Source organism: Bombina bombina, chromosome 11 (genome assembly GCF_027579735.1).
Source record: "Bombina bombina isolate aBomBom1 chromosome 11, aBomBom1.pri, whole genome shotgun sequence".
Classification (NCBI taxonomy): Eukaryota; Metazoa; Chordata; class Amphibia; order Anura; family Bombinatoridae; genus Bombina; species Bombina bombina.
This window is the reverse complement of record NC_069509.1, coordinates 185,008,913-185,031,869: the sequence shown is the minus strand read 5'-3', so window position 1 is coordinate 185,031,869 and position 22,957 is coordinate 185,008,913. Positions and strand designations below refer to the sequence as shown.

The window sequence follows — 22,957 nt, the reverse complement described above, 5'->3', positions numbered from 1 at the left end:
TACACTAAATTACAAATAGCCCTTAAAAGGGCCTTTTGCGGGGCATTGCCCCAAAGTAATCAGCTCTTTTACCTTAAAAAAAATTACAAATCCCCCCCAACATTAAAACCCACCACCCACACAACCAACCCTACTCTAAAACCCACCCAATACCCCCATAAAAATCAGCCAATCAGATTTTTCCTACCTTAATTCCGATTGGCTGATAGAATCCTATCAGCCAATCGGAATTCGAGGGATGCCATCTTGGATGATGTCACTTAAAGGAACCTTCATTCGTCGGTAGTCGTCGGGGAAGGAGGATGTTTCACGCCGGAGGTCTTGAAGATGGAGCCACTCCTCGTCGGATGGATGAAGATAGAAGATGCTGCTTGGATGAAGATGTCTGCCGGTCCGGATGTCCTCTTCTGCCCAGATAGGATGAAGACTTCCGCCGGTCTGGATGTCCTCTTCTGCCCCATCGGATGAAGACTTCGGCCCGGTTGGATGAAGACGACTCAAGGTATGGAGATCTTCAGGGGGGTAGTGTTAGGTTTATTTAAGGGGGGTTGGGTTAGAGTAGGGGTATGTGGGTGGTGGGTTGTAATGTTGGGGGGTGGTATTGTGTTTTTTTTTACAGGCAAAAGAGCTGATTACTTTGGGGCATGCCCCGCAAAAAGCCCTTTTAAGGGCTGGTAATAGAGCTGTTAACATTTGTAATTTAGATTAGGGTAGGGTCATTTTTTTATTTTGGGGGGCTTTGTTATTTTATTAGGGGGCTTAGAGTAGATATAATTAGCTTAAAATTCTTGTAATCTTTTTTTATTTTTTGTAATTTAGTGTTTGTTTGTTTTTGTAATTTAGTTTAGTTTATTTAATTGTAGGTAATTGTAGGTAATTTATTTAATTAATTTAATGATAGTGTAGTATTAGGTTTAATTGTAACTTAGGTTAGGATTTATTTTACAGGTAATTTTGTAATTATTTTAACTAGGTAACTATTAAATAGTTAATAACTATTTAATAGCTATTGTACCTAGTTAAAATAAATACAAAGTTGCCTGTAAAATAAATATAAATCCTAAAATAGCTACAATATAATTATTCGTTATATTGTAGCTAGCTTAGGGTTTATTTTACAGGTAAGTATTTAGTTTTAAATAGGAATACTTCAGTTAATAATATTTAATTTATTTCGTTAGATTAAAATTATATTTAATTTAGGGGGGTGTTAGGGTTAGACTTAGCTTTAGGGGTAAATACATATATAATAGTGGCGGCGAGGTCCGGTCGGCAGATTAGGGGTTAATAAGTGTAGGTAAGGTAGGGGTGACGTTGGGGGGGGGCAGATTAGGGGTTAATAAATATAATATAGGGGTCGGCGATGTTTGGGGCAGCAGATTAGGGGTACATAGGGATAATGTAGGTGGCGGCGGTGTCCGGAGCGGCAGATTAGGGGTTAATTATGTAATGCAGGGGTCAGCGATGTCGGGGGTGGCAGATTAGGGGTTAATAAGTGTAAGGTTAGGGGTGTTTATACTCGGGGTACATGTTAGGGTGTTAGGTGCAGACTTAGAAAGTGTTTCCCCATAGGAAACAATGGGGCTGCGTTGGGAGCTGAACGCTGCTTTTTTTGCAGGTGTTAGGTTTTTTTTTCAGCCAAAACTGCCTCATTGTTTCCTATGGGGGAATCGTGCACGAGCACGTTTTAGCTGCTTACCGCTACCGTAAGCAACTCTGGTATTGAGGGTTGAAGTGGCAGTACATTAGGCTCAAAGCACCCTTTTTGGAGCTTAACGCAGCCCTTCAGACAACTCTAAATACCAGCGTTGTCTTAAGGGTGCGTTGGGAAAAAAAGCGGCGTTAGCTACGCGGGTCTTTACCGACAAAATTCTAAATCTAGCCGTTTGTTTTTAATTTGGTATATTTAATCTGCTGTGACACCTTTTTTTTAACTTGTTTTAATCATTATCATTTTTGCACATTTTTATTTCCAATGCTTTTCTATATGCTCAGTTTACAAGTTAAACAATAAAATTGTCTCCTGGTCTAATTAAAAGTAAAACTATATCTCAAATCATATTTGTAAACTATGAAACATGCAAAATTTAAATAAGGACATTAGACTGTTAATTTATGATTACAAATAAGTGAACTATTTGGAAGATTTAAAAATGTAGCAATTTGTTAATTTTGTACATTTCATGAATTGGTATTAATGATTAATGACAAAAAACACTGCATACAAAAATATTTGGCAAATTTGAAAACTACGCAAAAATCCTTTTGAGAAACAGCCACATGTTAGTTTCCTGCTTGAATATAGAGGTTTATAATGAGAATATCAAGTTAATTGGAATGACTTCAAATGTAAAAAACCCTCAGAATAAGTATCAGTAGGACATTAACATTAAAGGAAGAGTCTGGTCAGAATTAAACTTTCCTGAAAGCAGCAACTTTCTAATTTACTCCTATTATCAATTTTTCTTCATTCTCATGGTATCTTTATTTGAATGTAAGCATAGGAGCCGGCCCATTTTTGGTTCAGCACCTGGGTAGAACTTTCTGATTGGTGTCTAAATGTAGCCACCAATCAGCAAGCGCTACCCAGGTGCTGAACCAAAAATGGGCCTGCTCCTAAGCTTACATTAAAATAGAGATCGCAAGAGAGAGAGAAGAAAATTGATAATAGGACTAAATTAGAAAGTTTCTTAAAATTGTTGCTCTATCTGAATCATGAAAGTTTAATTTTGACTAGACTGTTCCTTTAATTCGGATCCTGGCTATAGGGCCAAATTTCCAATAATGTATCTATAATCATTAATAAAACACAAGAGAAAATATTTTATTACAATTGCAATAAAGCCTTTGTTTTGTGTAGCAACAGTTTATGAGTACTTATACATAGAATACATCAACAGATATCATACATTTATAAAATATTATGTAACACACCTGTGCAGCAAATGCCTTGTGTGAAAATGTAGCAAACATCACTTGACATTTTCCACCACACCCTGACTATAATCCAGCTACTGTGAGTATTTGTATGGTGTCTGTACTTCCAACAATGTGGATGCCCATTGTCTTTATAAGACTTATTGCTTCATATAATGACATCCATAACATATCTCTACTCAGCTTCAACTCCTGATTCTTCTGCTGGGACTGGACCTGCTAGGGGCAATGTTATTAGTCACATCAATATTAATGTAGATCGCCAACAACCTGCCCCACAACCGCAACAAGGTATGTTCTGTACAAACTAGACCTCCGTTATAAACCACCTGATCGAGTTTAGACTAGTCCAAGAAGTATTCATTATGTTTTCTGACAGGGTATACAATTCTATTCATGTGACAAAAGAATATAGAACTGTACGTGTACATAAACATGTGTCTTTATATTATATCTGTAGGTATAATCAGATCTCATTACTTTATCACATTGTGTACATATACATGTGTCTTTATATTATATCTGTAGGTATAATCAGATCTCATTACTTTATCACATTGTGTACATATACATGTGTCTTTATATTATATCTGTAGGTATAATCAGATCTCATTACTTTATCACATTGTGTACATATACATGTGTCTGTATCTTATATCTGTAGGTATAATCAGATCTCATTACTGTATCACATTGTGTACATATACATGTGTCTGTATCTTATATCTGTAGGTATAATCAGATCTCATTACTGTATCACATTGTGTACATATACATGTGTCTGTATCTTATATCTGTAGGTATAATCAGATCTCATTACTTTATCACATTCTGTACATATACATGTGTCTGTATCTTATATCTGTAGGTATAATCAGATCTCATTACTTTATCACATTGTGTACATATACATGTGTCTGTATCTTATATCTGTAGGTATAATCAGATCTCATTACTTTATCACATTGTGTACATATACATGTGTCTTTATCTTATATCTGTAGGTATAATCAGATCTCATTACTTTATCACATTGTGTACATATACATGTGTCTGTATCTTATATCTGTAGGTATAATCAGATCTCATTACTTTATCACATTGTGTACATATACATGTGTCTTTATCTTATATCTGTAGGTATAATCAGATCTCATTATTTTATCACATTGTGTACATATACATGTGTCTTTATCTTATATCTGTAGGTATAATCAGATCTCATTACTGTATCACATTGTGTACATATACATGTGTCTGTATCTTATATCTGTAGGTATAATCAGATCTCATTACTGTATCACATTGTGTACATATACATGTGTATCTTATATCTGTAGGTATAATCAGATCTCATTACTTTATCACATTGTGTACATATACATGTGTCTGTATCTTATATCTGTAGGTATAATCAGATCTCATTACTGTATCACATTGTGTACATATACATGTGTATCTTATATCTGTAGGTATAATCAGATCTCATTACTGTATCACATTGTGTACATATACATGTGTCTTTATATTATATCTGTAGGTATAATCAGATCTCATTACTTTATCACATTGTGTACATATACATGTTTCTTTATCTTATATCTGTAGGTATAATCAGATCTCATTACTTTATCCCATTGTGTACATATACATGTGTCTGTATTCTATATCTGTAGGTATAATCAGATCTCATTACTTTATCACACTGTGTACATATACATGTGTCTGTATCTTATATCTGTAGGTATAATCAGATCTCATTACTTTATCACATTGTGTACATATACATGTTTCTTTATCTTATATCTGTAGGTATAATCAGATCTCATTACTTTATCCCATTGTGTACATATACATGTGTCTGTATTCTATATCTGTAGGTATAATCAGATCTCATTACTGTATCACATTGTGTACATATACATGTGTCTTTATATTATATCTGTAGGTATAATCAGATCTCATTACTTTATCACATTGTGTACATATACATGTTTCTTTATCTTATATCTGTAGGTATAATCAGATCTCATTACTGTATCACACTGTGTACATATACATGTGTCTTTATATTATATCTGTAGGTATAATCAGATCTCATTACTGTATCACACTGTGTACATATACATGTGTATTTATCTTATATCTGTAGGTATAATCAGATCTCATTACGTTATCACATTGTGTACATATACATGTGTCTGTATCTTATATCTGTAGGTCAGATCTCATTACTGTATCACATTGTGTACATATACATGTGTCTTTATCTTATATCTGTAGGTATAATCAGATCTCATTACATTATCACATTGTGTACATATACATGTGTCTGTATCTTATATCTGTAGGTATAATCAGATCTCATTACTGTATCACATTGTGTACATATACATGTGTCTGTATCTTATATCTGTAGGTATAATCAGATCTCATTACTGTATCACATTGTGTACATATACATGTGTCTTTATCTTATATCTGTAGGTATAATCAGATCTCATTACTGTATCACACTGTGTACATATACATGTCTATCTTATATCTGTAGGTATAATCAGATCTCATTACTGCATCACATTGTGTACATATACATGTGTATTTATCTTATATCTGTAGGTATAATCAGATCTCATTACGTTATCACATTGTGTACATATACATGTGTCTGTATCTTATATCTGTAGGTATAATCAGATCTCATTACTTTATCACATTGTGTACATATACATGTGTCTTTATCTTATATCTGTAGGTATAATCAGATCTCATTACTTTATCACATTCTGTACATATACATGTGTCTGTATCTTATATCTGTAGGTATAATCAGATCTCATTACTGTATCACACTGTGTACATATACATGTGTCTTTATCTTATATCTGTAGGTATAATCAGATCTCATTACTGTATCACATTGTGTACATAAACATGTGTCTTTATATTATATCTGTAGGTATAATCAGATCTCATTACTTTATCACATTGTGTACATATACATGTTTCTTTATCTTATATCTGTAGGTATATTCAGATCTCATTATATTATCACATTGTGTACATATACATGTCTTTATCTTATATGAAGCTATTAGTAGAGAGAGGCTCTAACTAGACAGACTACATGTTTAGCACTCAAAGGGTTAATGTAGGATACACCAATAAATAGTGAAAAGACTCTATTACATAAGGCAAATCAGAGTTGCTGATGATCGAGTGAGCATACGTGCTCTACGTTAAAACATAACTTTTATTCATATCAAAATTAAATATAAAATGCTGGAAAGTTACTTTAAAAACACTCTCAGATGCTGAGAATTTATTGAATAGCCTGATCACGATGAGTTCAATATAGTAAAGTAGGTAGTATATTGTGCTTATAGACTACTTAAGTTAGATTGTATCAAATTCATATTGATACAGTCTTATAGTAAAAAAGTCTTTACTCAAATAGTTGGTTATAAATAGACAGATACTTTATTATATTTATTTATTGTGTTATTGGTGAAGCATCTAATATTTATTATTAAACACAAGAGTCACTGAATGATGTGGGTTTGCAATATATCAGTACAGCTCTGATATTCAGGTTTAACCCACTAATAGCTTGTATGGGTGTTATGCCCTATGTACTTGAAATGAGATGATAAGTGTACAGTGCACCGAGTTGGAGACCAATAGTCACTTATTGTTAATACATGGGGAATTAACCCCTGGTTTAAATATTAGGATATCAGTCTGGTGCTCCAAATTCACTTATTCTCAGTAGAGTATTAAAAATGGACTAAACCACAAAATAAAGGCTTACACTCAAGTAGTACAATCTAGTACAAAAATGTGGGTTCCCATTGTTATTATGTAACTTGCACTATAAAAGATTGACGATACTTAGTGTGGGATTATGTTGCCGTTGTGGATCCAATCATCTGTATTGAGCTCTCAATATAACTAACGGGTATTGCTCCCATATATTTGTGTACAACTGTTACGCCAAACACATAAGTTCATGATAAGCTTGTGGTACTGTTAATGTTTTATATCACACACAAACCCACAGTCTCCAGCTGAACTGGAATAGTATGCAACTTGTATATATGTTGAACTTTTACAAAAAACAGTGAGCATTGCTCCAATATATAGTGTACAATTGATGCGCCAAACATATGAGTTTATAATAAACCTGTGGTGTTGTTAAATCATACACAACCCACAGTTTCTAGCTGAACTGAATAGCCTGCACTTAATATATGTGTACCATAATACAGGACTATTCTATGCAAAAGCACAGAGGTTACCAATAAGTTTGGGCTGAATATATAATACACTATATAATAGATAGAGGGATGTCTTTTTGCTAAAGTGTTACAACGGCAACATAATCCCACACTAAGTATTGTCAATCTTTTATAGTGCAAGTTACATAATAACAATGGGAACCCACATTTTTGTACTAGATTGTACTACTTGAGTGTAAGCCTTTATTTTGTGGTTTAGTCCATTTTTAATACTCTACTGAGAATAAGTGAATTTGGAGCACCAGACTGATATCCTAATATTTAAACCAGGGGTTAATTCCCCATGTATTAACAATAAGTGACTATTGGTCTCCAACTCGGTGCACTGTACACGTATCATCTCATTTCAAGTACATAGGGCATAACACCCATACAAGCTATTAGTGGGTTAAACCTGAATATCAGAGCTGTACTGATATATTGCAAACCCACATCATTCAATGACTCTTGTGTTTAATAATAAATATTAGATGCTTCACCAATAACACAATAAATAAATATAATAAAGTATCTGTCTATTTATAACCAACTATTTGAGTAAAGACTTTTTTACTATAAGACTGTATCAATATGAATTTGATACAATCTAACTTAAGTAGTCTATAAGCACAATATACTACCTACTTTACTATATTGAACTCATCGTGATCAGGCTATTCAATAAATTCTCAGCATCTGAGTGTGTTTTTAAAGTAACTTTCCAGCATTTTATATTTAATTTTGATATGAATAAAAGTTATGTTTTAACGTAGAGCACGTATGCTCACTCGATCATCAGCAACTCTGATTTGCCTTATGTAATAGAGTCCTTTCACTATTTATTGATGTATCCTACATTAACCCTTTGAGTGCGAAACATGTAGTCTGTCTAGTTAGAGCCTCTCTCTACTAATAGCTTCATATGTTGAATACTACATAACACCTATTCCAGTCAATACAATTTGAATGGGAATAACTCCCACACATAATTAATAGTGATAAAGGGTTAAAAAGTAATATAGAGTATTAAAGAAATACTTGTTTAGCAGTGCCGTTGATACCCCCCTCTCTCCAGAACTAATGTCTTTATCTTATATCTGTAGGTATAATCAGATCTCATTACAGTATCACACTGTGTACATATACATGTGACTGTATCTTATATCTGTAGGTATAATCAGATCTCATTACTTTATCACATTGTGTACATATACATGTCTTTATCTTATATCTGTAGGTATAATCAGATCTCATTACCGTATCACACTGTGTACATATACATGTGACTGCATCTTATATCTGTAGGTATAATCAGATCTCATTACTGTATCACATTGTATACATATACATGTGTCTTTATCTTATATCTGTAGGTATAATCAGATCTCATTACTGTATCACATTGTGTACATATACATGTGTCTTTATCTTATATCTGTATGTATAATCAGATCTCATTACTGTATCACATTGGGTACATATAAATGTGTCTTTATCTTATATCTGTAGGTATAATGAGATCTCATTACTGTATCACATTGTGTACATATAAATGCATCTTTATCTTATATCTGTAGATATAATAAGATCTCATTACATTATCACATTGTGTACATATACATGTGTCTTTATCTTATATCTGTAGGTATAATCAGATCTCATTACTTTATCACATTGTGTACATATACATGTGTCTGTATCTTATATCTGTAGGTATAATCAGATCTCATTACTTTATCACATTGTGTACATATACATGTGTCTGTATCTCATATCTGTAGGTATAATCAGATCTCATTACTGTATCACACTGTGTACATATACATGTCTTTATCTTATATCTGTAGGTATAATCAGATCTCATTACTTTATCACACTGTGTACATATACATGTGTCTTTATCTTATATCTGTAGGTATAATCAGATCTCATTACTGTATCACATTGTGTACATATGCATGTGTCTTTATCTTATATCTGTAGGTATGATCAGATCTCATTACTGTATCACACTGTGTACATATACATGTGTCTTTATCTTATATCTGTAGTTATAATCAGATCTCATTACTCTATCACACTGTACATATACATGTGTCTGTATCTTATATCTGTAGGTATAATCAGATCTTATTACTTAAAGGGACAGTTCACCCAAAAACTTTCTCCCCTTTAAATTATTCCCAATTATCCCTTTTACCTGCTAGACTGTATTAAATTGGTTGCAAGTAGCTCCTTTACTCATATTTCAGCATTTGAAATAGCTGATTTAGCTTGTGGTTTCCCAACCTATACTGAAAGTTTTGATACTGGCGTATACGCTATTGACAAGCCTAAGTAAACACAGCCAGCAGAAGAGATTACACCCTCAGTGGGGGGCATGATAGTTAAGTAATAAAATGATAATTTTCCATTGTTCTCTCTATGTATTGAGCTTTGGTGTTCCAGACAAATATAAGATAAGGAAGCAAGTCTGTGTACATAAAAGTGATAACATAATGAGATCTGATATTACCTGAAGCTCAACCCATTGTAATAGGCTGTGGTTTCAAAGCACAAAACCAGCTACTTCAGATACGCAAATAAACCTGAAAATGCAATTTCTCAAATATTTTATAGCCTGCAGTTGGTATAACAAGTCATTTAAAATACATTTATGGAAAAACAATTTTACAGTGTACTGTCCCTTTAATCACACTGTTTACATATACATGTGTCTGTATCTTATATCTGTAGGTATAATCAGATCTCATTACTGTATCACATTGTGTACATATACATGTGTCTGTATCTTATATCTGTAGGTATAATCAGATCTCATTACTGTATCACACTGTGTACATATACATGTGTCTTTATCTTATATCTGTAGGTATAATCAGATCTCATTACTGTATCACACTGTGTACATATACATGTGTCTGTATCTTATATCTGTAGGTATAATCAGATCTCATTACTGTATCACACTGTGTACATATACATGTGTCTTTATCTTATATCTGTAGGTATAATCAGATCTCATTACTTTATCACATTATGTACATATACATGTGTCTGTATCTTATATCTGTAGGTATAATCAGATCTCATTACTGTATCACATTGTGTACATATACATGTGTCTGTATCTTATATCTGTAGGTATAATCAGATCTCATTACTGTATCACATTGCGTAAATATACATGTGTCTGTATCTTATATTTGTAGGTATAATCAGATCTCATTACTTTATCACATTGTGTACATATTCATGTGTCTATTGTATATCTGTAGGTATAATCAGATCTCATTACTGTATCACATTGTGTACATATACATGTGTCTGTATCTTATATCTGTAGGTATAATCAGATCTCATTACTGTATCACATTGTGTACATATACATGTGTCTGTATCTTATATCTGTAGGTATAATCAGCTCTCATTACTGTATCACATTGTGCATTTATACATGTGTCTTTATCTTATATCTGTAGGTATAATCAGATCTCATTACTGTATCACATTGTGTACATATACATGTGTCTGTATCTTATATCTGTAGGTATAATCAGATCTCATTACTTTATCACACTGTGTACATATACATGTGTCTTTATCTTATATCTGTAGGTATAATCAGATCTCATTACTTTATCACACTGTGTACATATACATGTGTCTGTATCTTATATCTGTAGGTATAATCAGATCTCATTACTGTATCACATTGTGTACATATACATGTTTCTGTATCTTATATCTGTAGGTATAATCAGATCTCATTACTTTATCACACTGTGTACATATACATGTGTCTTTATCTTATATCTGTAGGTATAATCAGATCTCATTACTGTATCACATTGTGTACATATACATGTGTCTTTATCTTATATCTGTAGGTATGATCAGATCTCATTACTGTATCACACTGTGTACATATACATGTGTCTGTATCTTATATCTGTAGGTATAATCAGATCTCATTACTGTATCACACTGTGTACATATACATATGTCTTTATCTTATATCTGTAGGTATAATCAGATCTTATTACTTAATCACACTGTTTACATATACATGTGTCTGTATCTTACATCTGTAGGTATAATCAGATCTCATTACTGTATCACATTGTGTACATATACATGTGTCTTTATCTTATATCTGTAGGTATAATCAGATCTCATTACTGTATCACATTGTGTACATATACATGTGTATTTATCTTATATTTGTAGGTATAATCAGATATCATTACTGTATCACATTGTGTACATATGCATGTGTCTTTATCTTATATCTGTAGGTATAATCAGATCTCATTACTTTATCACATTGTGTACATATACATGTGTCTGTATCTTATATCTGTAGGTATAATCAGATCTCATTACTGTATCACATTGTGTAAATATACATGTGTCTGTATCTTATATCTGTAGGTATAATCAGATCTCATTACTTTATCACATTGTGTACATATACATGTGCCTATTGTATATCTGTAGGTATAATCAGATCTCATTACTGTATCACATTGTGTACATATACATGTGTCTGTATCTTATATCTGTAGGTATAATCAGATCTCATTACTGTATCACATTGTGTACATATACATGTGTCTGTATCTTATATCTGTAGGTATAATCAGCTCTCATTACTGTATCACATTGTGTACATATACATGTATCTTTATCTTATATTTGTAGGTATAATCAGATCTCATTACTGTATCACATTGTGTACATATACATGTGTCTGTATCTTATATCTGTAGGTATAATCAGATCTCATTACTTTATCACACTGTGTACATATACATGTGTCTTTATCTTATATCTGTAGGTATAATCAGATCTCATTACTTTATCACACTGTGTACATATACATGTGTCTGTATCTTATATCTGTAGGTATAATCAGATCTCATTACTGTATCACATTGTGTACATATACATGTGTCTGTATCTTATATCTGTAGGTATAATCAGATCTCATTACTTTATCACACTGTGTACATATACATGTGTCTGTATCTTATATCTGTAGGTATAATCAGATCTCATTACTGTATCACATTGTGTACATATACATGTGTCTTTATCTTATATCTGTAGGTATAATCAGATCTCATTACTGTATCACATTGTGTACATATACATGTGTCTGTATCTTATATCTGTAGGTATAAGCAGATCTCATTACTTTATCACACTCTGTACATATACATGTGTCTTTATCTTATATCTGTAGGTATAATCAGATCTCATTACTTTATCACACTGTGTACATATACATGTGTCTGTATCTTATATCTGTAGGTATAATCAGATCTCATTACTTTATCACATTGTGTACATATACATGTGTCTGTATCTTATATCTGTAGGTATAATCAGATCTCATTACTTTATCACACTGTGTACATATACATGTGTCTTTATCTTATATCTGTAGGTATAATCAGATCTCATTACTGTATCACATTGTGTACATATACATGTGTCTGTATCTTATATCTGTAGGTATAATCAGATCTCATTACTTTATCACACTGTGTACATATACATGTGTCTTTATCTTATATCTGTAGGTATAATCAGATCTCATTACTTTATCACACTGTGTACATATACATGTGTCTGTATCTTATATCTGTAGGTATAATCAGATCTCATTACTTTATCACACTGTGTACATATACATGTGTCTTTATCTTATATCTGTAGGTATGATCAGATCTCATTACTGTATCACACTGTGTACATATACATGTGTCTTTATCTTATATCTGTAGGTATAATCAGATCTCATTACTGTATCACACTGTGTACATATACATGTGTCTTTATCTTATATCTGTAGTTATAATCAGATCTCATTACTCTATCACACTGTACATATACATGTGTCTGTATCTTATAACTGTAGGTATAATCAGATCTTATTACTTAAAGGGACAGTTCACCCCAAAACTTTCTCCCCTTTAAATTATTCCCAATTATCCCTTTTACATGCTAGAGTGTATTAAATTGGTTGCAAGTAGCTCCTTTACTCATATTTCAGCATTTGAAATAGCTGATTTAGCTTGTGGTTTCCCAACCTATACTGAAAGTTTTGATACTGGCGTATACGCTATTGACAAACCTAAGTAAACACAGCCAGCAGAAGAGATTACACCCTCAGTGGGGGGCATGATAGTTAAGTAATAAAATGATAATTTTCCATTGTTCTCTCTATGTATTGAGCTTTGGTGTTCCAGACAAATATAAGATAAGGAAGCAAGTCTGTGTACATAAAAGTGATAACATAATGAGATCTGATATTACCTGAAGCTCAACCCATTGTAATAGGCTGTGGTTTCAAAGCACAAAACCAGCTACTTCAGATACGCAAATAAACCTGAAAATGCAATTTCTCAAATATTTTATAGCCTGCAGTTGGTATAACAAGTCATTTAAAATACATTTATGGAAAAACAATTTTACAGTGTACTGTCCCTTTAATCACACTGTTTACATATACATGTGTCTGTATCTTATATCTGTAGGTATAATCAGATCTCATTACTGTATCACATTGTGTACATATACATGTGTCTGTATCTTATATCTGTAGGTATAATCAGATCTCATTACTGTATCACACTGTGTACATATACATGTGTCTTTATCTTATATCTGTAGGTATAATCAGATCTCATTACTGTATCACACTGTGTACATATACATGTGTCTGTATCTTATATCTGTAGGTATAATCAGATCTCATTACTGTATCACACTGTGTACATATACATGTGTCTTTATCTTATATCTGTAGGTATAATCAGATCTCATTACTTTATCACATTATGTACATATACATGTGTCTGTATCTTATATCTGTAGGTATAATCAGATCTCATTACTGTATCACATTGTGTACATATACATGTGTCTGTATCTTATATCTGTAGGTATAATCAGATCTCATTACTGTATCACATTGCGTAAATATACATGTGTCTGTATCTTATATTTGTAGGTATAATCAGATCTCATTACTTTATCACATTGTGTACATATACATGTGTCTATTGTATATCTGTAGGTATAATCAGATCTCATTACTGTATCACATTGTGTACATATACATGTGTCTGTATCTTATATCTGTAGGTATAATCAGATCTCATTACTGTATCACATTGTGTACATATACATGTGTCTGTATCTTATATCTGTAGGTATAATCAGCTCTCATTACTGTATCACATTGTGCATTTATACATGTGTCTTTATCTTATATCTGTAGGTATAATCAGATCTCATTACTGTATCACATTGTGTACATATACATGTGTCTGTATCTTATATCTGTAGGTATAATCAGATCTCATTACTTTATCACACTGTGTACATATACATGTGTCTTTATCTTATATCTGTGGGTATAATCAGATCTCATTACTTTATCACACTGTGTACATATACATGTGTCTGTATCTTATATCTGTAGGTATAATCAGATCTCATTACTGTATCACATTGTGTACATATACATGTGTCTGTATCTTATATCTGTAGGTATAATCAGATCTCATTACTTTATCACACTGTGTACATATACATGTGTCTTTATCTTATATCTGTAGGTATAATCAGATCTCATTACTGTATCACATTGTGTACATATACATGTGTCTTTATCTTATATCTGTAGGTATGATCAGATCTCATTACTGTATCACACTGTGTACATATACATGTGTCTGTATCTTATATCTGTAGGTATAATCAGATCTCATTACTGTATCACATTGTGTACATATACATGTGTCTGTATCTTATATCTGTAGGTATAATCAGATCTCATTACTGTATCACATTGTGTAAATATACATGTGTCTGTATCTTATATCTGTAGGTATAATCAGATCTCATTACTTTATCACATTGTGTACATATACATGTGCCTATTGTATATCTGTAGGTATAATCAGATCTCATTACTGTATCACATTGTGTACATATACATGTGTCTGTATCTTATATCTATAGGGATAATCAGATCTCATTACTGTATCACATTGTGTACATATACATGTGTCTGTATCTTATATCTGTAGGTATAATCAGCTCTCATTACTGTATCACATTGTGTACATATACATGTATCTTTATCTTATATTTGTAGGTATAATCAGATCTCATTACTGTATCACATTGTGTACATATACATGTGTCTGTATCTTATATCTGTAGGTATAATCAGATCTCATTACTTTATCACACTGTGTACATATACATGTGTCTTTATCTTATATCTGTAGGTATAATCAGATCTCATTACTTTATCACACTGTGTACATATACATGTGTCTGTATCTTATATCTGTAGGTATAATCAGATCTCATTACTGTATCACATTGTGTACATATACATGTGTCTGTATCTTATATCTGTAGGTATAATCAGATCTCATTACTTTATCACACTGTGTACATATACATGTGTCTGTATCTTATATCTGTAGGTATAATCAGATCTCATTACTGTATCACATTGTGTACATATACATGTGTCTTTATCTTATATCTGTAGGTATAATCAGATCTCATTACTGTATCACATTGTGTACATATACATGTGTCTGTATCTTATATCTGTAGGTATAAGCAGATCTCATTACTTTATCACACTCTGTACATATACATGTGTCTTTATCTTATATCTGTAGGTATAATCAGATCTCATTACTTTATCACACTGTGTACATATACATGTGTCTGTATCTTATATCTGTAGGTATAATCAGATCTCATTACTTTATCACATTGTGTACATATACATGTGTCTGTATCTTATATCTGTAGGTATAATCAGATCTCATTACTTTATCACACTGTGTACATATACATGTGTCTTTATCTTATATCTGTAGGTATAATCAGATCTCATTACTGTATCACATTGTGTACATATACATGTGTCTGTATCTTATATCTGTAGGTATAATCAGATCTCATTACTTTATCACACTGTGTACATATACATGTGTCTTTATCTTATATCTGTAGGTATAATCAGATCTCATTACTTTATCACACTGTGTACATATACATGTGTCTGTATCTTATATCTGTAGGTATAATCAGATCTCATTACTTTATCACACTGTGTACATATACATGTGTCTTTATCTTATATCTGTAGGTATGATCAGATCTCATTACTGTATCACACTGTGTACATATACATGTGTCTTTATCTTATATCTGTAGGTATAATCAGATCTCATTACTGTATCACACTGTGTACATATACATGTGTCTTTATCTTATATCTGTAGTTATAATCAGATCTCATTACTCTATCACACTGTACATATACATGTGTCTGTATCTTATAACTGTAGGTATAATCAGATCTTATTACTTAAAGGGACAGTTCACCCAAAAACTTTCTCCCCTTTAAATTATTCCCAATTATCCCTTTTACATGCTAGAGTGTATTAAATTTTCCATTGTTCTCTCTATGTATTGAGCTTTGGTGTTTCAGACAAATATAAGATAAGGAAGCAAGTCTGTGTAAATAAAAGTGATAACATAATGAGATCTGATATTACCTGAAGCTCAACCCATTGTAATAGGCTGTGGTTTCAAAGCACAAAACCAGCTACTTCAGATACGCAAATAAACCTGAAAATGCAATTTCTCAAATATTTTATAGCCTGCAGTTGGTATAACAAGTCATTTAAAATACATTTATGGAAAAACAATTTTACAGTGTACTGTCCCTTTAATCACACTGTTTACATATACATGTGTCTGTATCTTATATCTGTAGGTATAATCAGATCTCATTACTGTATCACATTGTGTACATATACATGTGTCTTTATCATATCTGTAGGTATAATCAGATCTCATTACTTTATCACACTGTGTACATATACATGTGTCTTTATCTTATATCTGTAGGTATAATCAGATCTCATTACTGTATCACACTGTGTACATATACATGTGTCTTTATCTTATATCTGTAGGTATAATCAGATCTCATTACTGTATCACACTGTGTACATATACATGTGTCTGTATCTTATATCTGTAGGTATAATCAGATCTTATTACTGTATCACATTGTGTACATATACATGTGTCTTTATCTTATATCTGTAGGTATAATCAGTTCTTATTACTTTATCACATTGTGTACATATACATGTGTCTTTATCTTATATCTGTAGGTATAATCAGATCTCATTACTGTATCACATTGTGTACATATACATGTGTCTTTATCTTATATCTGTAGGTATAATCAGATCTCATTACTGTATCACACTGTGTACATATACAAGTGTCTTTATCTTATATCTGTAGGTATAATCAGATCTCATTACTGTATCACATTGTGTACATATACATGTGTCTGTATCTTATATCTGTAGGTATAATCAGATCTCATTACTTTATCACACTGTGTACATATACATGTGTCTTTATCTTATATCTGTAGGTATAATCAGATCTCATTACTTTATCACACTGTGTACATATACATGTGTCTGTATCTTATATCTGTAGGTATAATCAGATCTCATTACTTTATCACATTGTGTACATATACATGTGTCTGTATCTTATATCTGTAGGTATAATCAGATCTCATTACTGTATCACATTGTGTACATATACATGTGTCTGTATCTTATATCTGTAGGTATAATCAGATCTCATTACTTTATCACACTGTGTACATATACATGTGTCTTTATCTTATATCTGTAGGTATAATCAGATCTCATTACTTTATCACACTGTGTACATATACATGTGTCTGTATCTTATATCTGTAGGTATGATCAGATCTCATTACTGTATCACACTGTGTACATATACATGTGTCTGTATCTTATATCTGTAGGTATAATTCCGATTATCCTAATATTATGACGGAATAATCTAGATTTTATTAAAGAGACAGAGACGAATATTTTGCTTATAACTTTTCTTTACTGCTTAACAGCTTTTCAAAGTATAACATATAAACTGCCATCATTTAAAAGAAAAAACATAAATAACATCCAATGAGAATAGGATAACATAGGACAGTATTTAAATGTCCAGTAAACAGTAATAGGTATAAATAGTCCAAGTAGACAGTTAAACATCCTCTTTTCTGTTTGATGTGATGAAGAAGAAAATTATTGGAAGAAGGAAGAAACAAAATTCTGAAAAAATGCAACACATGCTGAAAAAATACAACAATGACAAGGCCAAACGAATCCCTCGTGGAATGAACGGGTTAGTCAAACTTGATCTTGAAGACAACTTTGGAATTGGTGAATTCAGAAAATCCGAAGAAAAATTTATAGAGTCTTCTCTCTTAAATTCCTGGAGTTGAAGAAGGTGGAGCTGAAAATATATATAAAAATGATTAAATAATAAATATAAAATATATAGGGAGGGAATAATAATAAACAATGAAAGAGGTGGGAAAATATTCGTCTCTGTCTCTTTAATAAAATCTAGATTATTCCGTCATAATATTAGGATAATCGGAATTTTATTACAAGGACAGAGACTTCATATTTTGCTAGTTTAACGCAAACAAAAAATTAAGATACCAGGTGGTGTGGAATAGAAGAAATAGGTTTAAAATAAAATTGACGAAAAACAGAATCAGAGGACCAATCTGCTGCATTCAAAATATCTTGTAAAGAAGCAGATTTTGAGAAAGCTTTAGAAGCTGAGGCTCCTCTAACTGAATGAGAAGTAAAAAATGTATCCACACCAGCTTGCATCATAATCCATTTAACGCACCTACTAATAGTAGTAGAAGAAACAGGAGAGTGAGGAAGAGAAAAGGAAATCAAAAGTTGACTAGAAGAAGAATTTCGAAGAGAAATAGTTTTAGATTCATAGATTTTTAAACAAGATACAACACAAAGTTTAGGCTGTTCATAGAAATAAGGGTAAAATATAGAAGAGGATAAAGTTTTAGTACGTCTAGACAAGGAGAAAATGACACCATGAGGAGAAAACATCTTTGCATCATAATCTATAGCTCTAACATCTGAAATTCTTTTACATGATAAAAGACATAATAATGTAGCTAATTTACATGTAAGTTGTTTTAATGATAAATCAGAGTTATCAGGCCAAGATTTAAAAAGGTTTATAACTAAGTCTACATCCCAAAAATATTTGTATCTTGGTACTGGAGGTTTTTTAACTCTAATAGCCTTCAGAAGTTTACATATAGTAACATGTTGACCTATAGGAGTATTATGAAGAAGTTCATGTCTGGCTGAAATAGCAGAACGTGCAACATTAATTGATCTGTAAGCCAAACCAGCCTCAAATAAAGAAGTGAGATAATTAATGACTTCATTTAAAGGGGCTGAAAAGGGATCCAGACTCCTGATATTGCACCAGCTAGACCATTTAGACCAGGAGGAAAGATAACATTTTTTGGTTCCTGGTGCCCAAGACTCTTGAAGGAGGAGTTTAGCTCCTGACGAAAGACCATCGGAGGACCAGGATCCCCTGAAATGCTCCAAGCAATAAGTTGAAGGGAACCTAGAAGAATTAGTTCGTGAAACTCTCCTATGGGATTTGTGAGGAGGTCTTGTTGAAGAGGAATTAATATTGGAGGAAGGAAAGACATCTCCAGAAGAGAAGGGAACCAAGATTGGGTTGGCCACCAAGGAGTTATTAGAAGGAGAGATAATAGATTCCTTTTCACAAATGAGATTGTTCGAGGAATCATCGAAAAAGGTGGAAATGCATAAGCTCTTTTGACTGGCCATTGTTGCAGGAAGGCGTCCGTCGCTAATGCTTTGGGATCTGGTCTCCAACTGAAAAAGGGAAGAATTTGAAAATTCAGACGAGAAGCAAAAAGATCTATAGAAAAAGGACCTCTCAGAGATTGTAAAATAAGAAAAATATTTCTGTTCAATTTCCAGTCGCTGGCATCCGATAAATATCGAGAACCCCAATCTGCAGCTTGATTGTTGAGACCTGGTAAAAATTCTGCTTGCAGAAAAATATTTTGAGAAAGACATAGATGAATAAAATCCTTGGTAAGATTGGATAAAATCTTTGAAGTTGTACCTCCTAAACGATTGACATATCTGACTGCTGAAATATTGTCCATCCGAAGGAGAATTGAAATTGGTTGATTGTTTTTTACAAAACTTTGAACTGCAAAAGAGCCTGCTAAAAGTTCTAGACAATTGATATGAAGATTCTTCTCTGGCCAAGACCATTTTCCTCCTGTAATATGATGGCCACATCTTGCACCCCAACCTGATTTGCTTGCATCCGATTCCAGAATAATGTCTGGAGATTTCCCGAAAATTGCTTTGCCATTCCATGCTTCTATGTTTGCAAGCCACCATTGTAATTCTATTCTGGCTTCCTCTGACAAAGAGATTTTGTGGAAATAGGAGAAACCTTGACGAAGATATTGAATCTTCAATCTTTGAAGAGCTCTGTAATGAAGAGGAGCTGGGAAAATAGCTTGAATTGAAGCCGACAAAAGTCCTATAATTCGAGCAAGAAAGCGAATGGGAAAAAGATCTCTTTTGAGAAGATACATAATTTCTTTCTTTATTTTCTTTATTTTCTCTAAAGGAAGACTCAATGTAGCAGATTGAGTATTGATATGAAAACCTAAGAAAATAAGATTCTGGGAAGGAATAAGAACAGATTTTTTGAAATTTATGATAAAACCTAAGTTCTGAAGGAGAGAAATAGTGAGGTGTAAATGATCTAGAAGTTGTGAATAATCTTGGTGGAGTAAAAGAATATCGTCTAAATAAATAATTAGACGAACACCCCTTGTTCTCAACCAAGCTACAACTGGTTTTAAAACTTTCGTAAAAGCCCAAGGAGCTGAAGAAAGACCAAAAGGGAGACAAGAAAATTGCCAAACACAATCTTTCCAAAGGAAGCGAAGATAATTTCTGAAGTCTGGATGAATAGGAATGGTTAGATAAGCATCTTTTAAATCTAGGCGAACCAACCAATCGAAATCTAGAAGACAATCTCTGAGAAGATGAATACCCTCCATTTTGAAGTGATTGTATTCTAGAAAACAATTTAAATCTCTTAAATTTATTACAGGTCGAAAAGATCCTTCTTTCTTCTTCACCAGAAACATATTGCTGATGAAGGAGTTTGAAGGGAAAGGAACTTTTTCTATTGCTTCCTTTTCTAATAGGTTTTGTAGTTCTAGATTCAAAAGGGACAAATCTAATTGGGAAAATTTTATTGGATTTGGAAGAAATGTTTGAATCGGAGGGGAAGTGAAATTTAAATGAAGACCTGTAATTGTCTGAAGAACCCAAGGGTCTGAAGTAATAAGGTGCCAATTTTGAATAAAAAGGGCTAATCTTCCTCCTATTCTTTTTTGGGAAAAAGGAGTGAGTAGAGAGATGTGAGAACTTACCTGAGAAAGGTCTGCGGGATGATCTGTTTCTGAAGTTCCGATTTGCCCATTGTCTGTTCCTTGATGGGAAGAAATATGAATGGGAAGTTGCTGGAGAGGGCATGTTTTGAAAATAGGACCGGGAGATTGCTGGGGTACGGCTGGGAAAGCGGCCCCTGCCTTTCCCAGCCCTGTCAAAAATTCTGTTTTGCTGAGGATAAAATATTTTTCTAGTACTCATTTTAATTTTGTTAAGAGAATTAAAACTATTAACATAATGACCCAGTTCTTTCAGTCCTGCGTCACCAAAAAGTAACCCATTAGCTTTAGGGCCCATCTCAGTTAAGGCGAAGTCAGAAATTTTAGGATCAATACGTCTTAAAACAATGCGTCTACGTTGGGAAGCTAAAGACGTGTTAGCGTCACCTAATAAATAAACAACTCTCTGAATCCATTCTCTTAAAATGTAAGGATCAACTTGTGAGTCTACAGAAATAGCCTCTTCAGAGATTTCAAACAATTTTGTTACAGGTCCTAGAACATCAAGTAGTTTATCTTGGCATGCTTTTAAATAACGGTCAGGACCTTTTCTCAAATTAAAATCTTTAGAACCAATAAATTTTAATAAATTTACATCAATTTCAGGCGTTAAATGAGTATTATGAGGAAGGTCAGGCCTAGGGCATTCTGCCTTCAGAGTAGATTTTGTTTTCTTAGATAATGGTTTCCTGATATAATAATCTAGAAACTTTGCAACACGTTTAGATGGTCTCCATTGGGAGGATCTAGGGTGTTGGAGTTCATCAGGATCAGTAAATAAATCTCCTTTATTATCAATAAGTTTAGGTTTAGGAGAATTAGAAATTTTTCTCTTTTTCTTTTTAGATTCTTCCTCAGAAGAAGAATCAATAATATCTGTAAAATTATTATCATCATTATCATCATTATTATCATCTTTATTATCATTCTTAAATTCTTCATCAGAAAAATCATAGGAGTCATTTGACTCAGTTGTAGAAACTAAGTCTACATGTTTTCTGTAATCAATTATTTTCTGAAATTGAGAAGCAGATTCAGAATCAGATTCTGAGTTAGAAATATCATCACGTTTTTGTAATGTAGAATCTTTATTGTCTGAACCAGGCAGACGTAAAACAGACTTTAATTGTCTTTTAGATTTTTTAGGTAAAGGTTTATGTATAATATGTTTTGTTTTCTTAGATGTCTTTTTGTGAACAGTAGACTGAGAACTATTAACTGTAGCAATAACACTTTGCATCTGTTCAGACATTTGCTGTTTAAATTTCTCCATAGATAAAAT

The 22,957-nt window shown here is 32.5% G+C and overlaps 1 protein-coding gene across 1 annotated transcript in view; it reads left to right on the top strand.

Annotated features, from left to right (window-relative positions):
- The window catches only part of LOC128641799 (lipopolysaccharide-induced tumor necrosis factor-alpha factor homolog), a 165,240-nt gene that overhangs the window by 93,822 nt on the left and 48,461 nt on the right, over positions 1-22,957 (top strand). Inside the window, exon 4 of the mRNA XM_053694336.1 lies at positions 3,121-3,228. Within this exon, the coding sequence (XP_053550311.1) occupies positions 3,121-3,228 (108 nt within the window). The remainder of the gene's footprint in view (positions 1-3,120; positions 3,229-22,957) is intronic.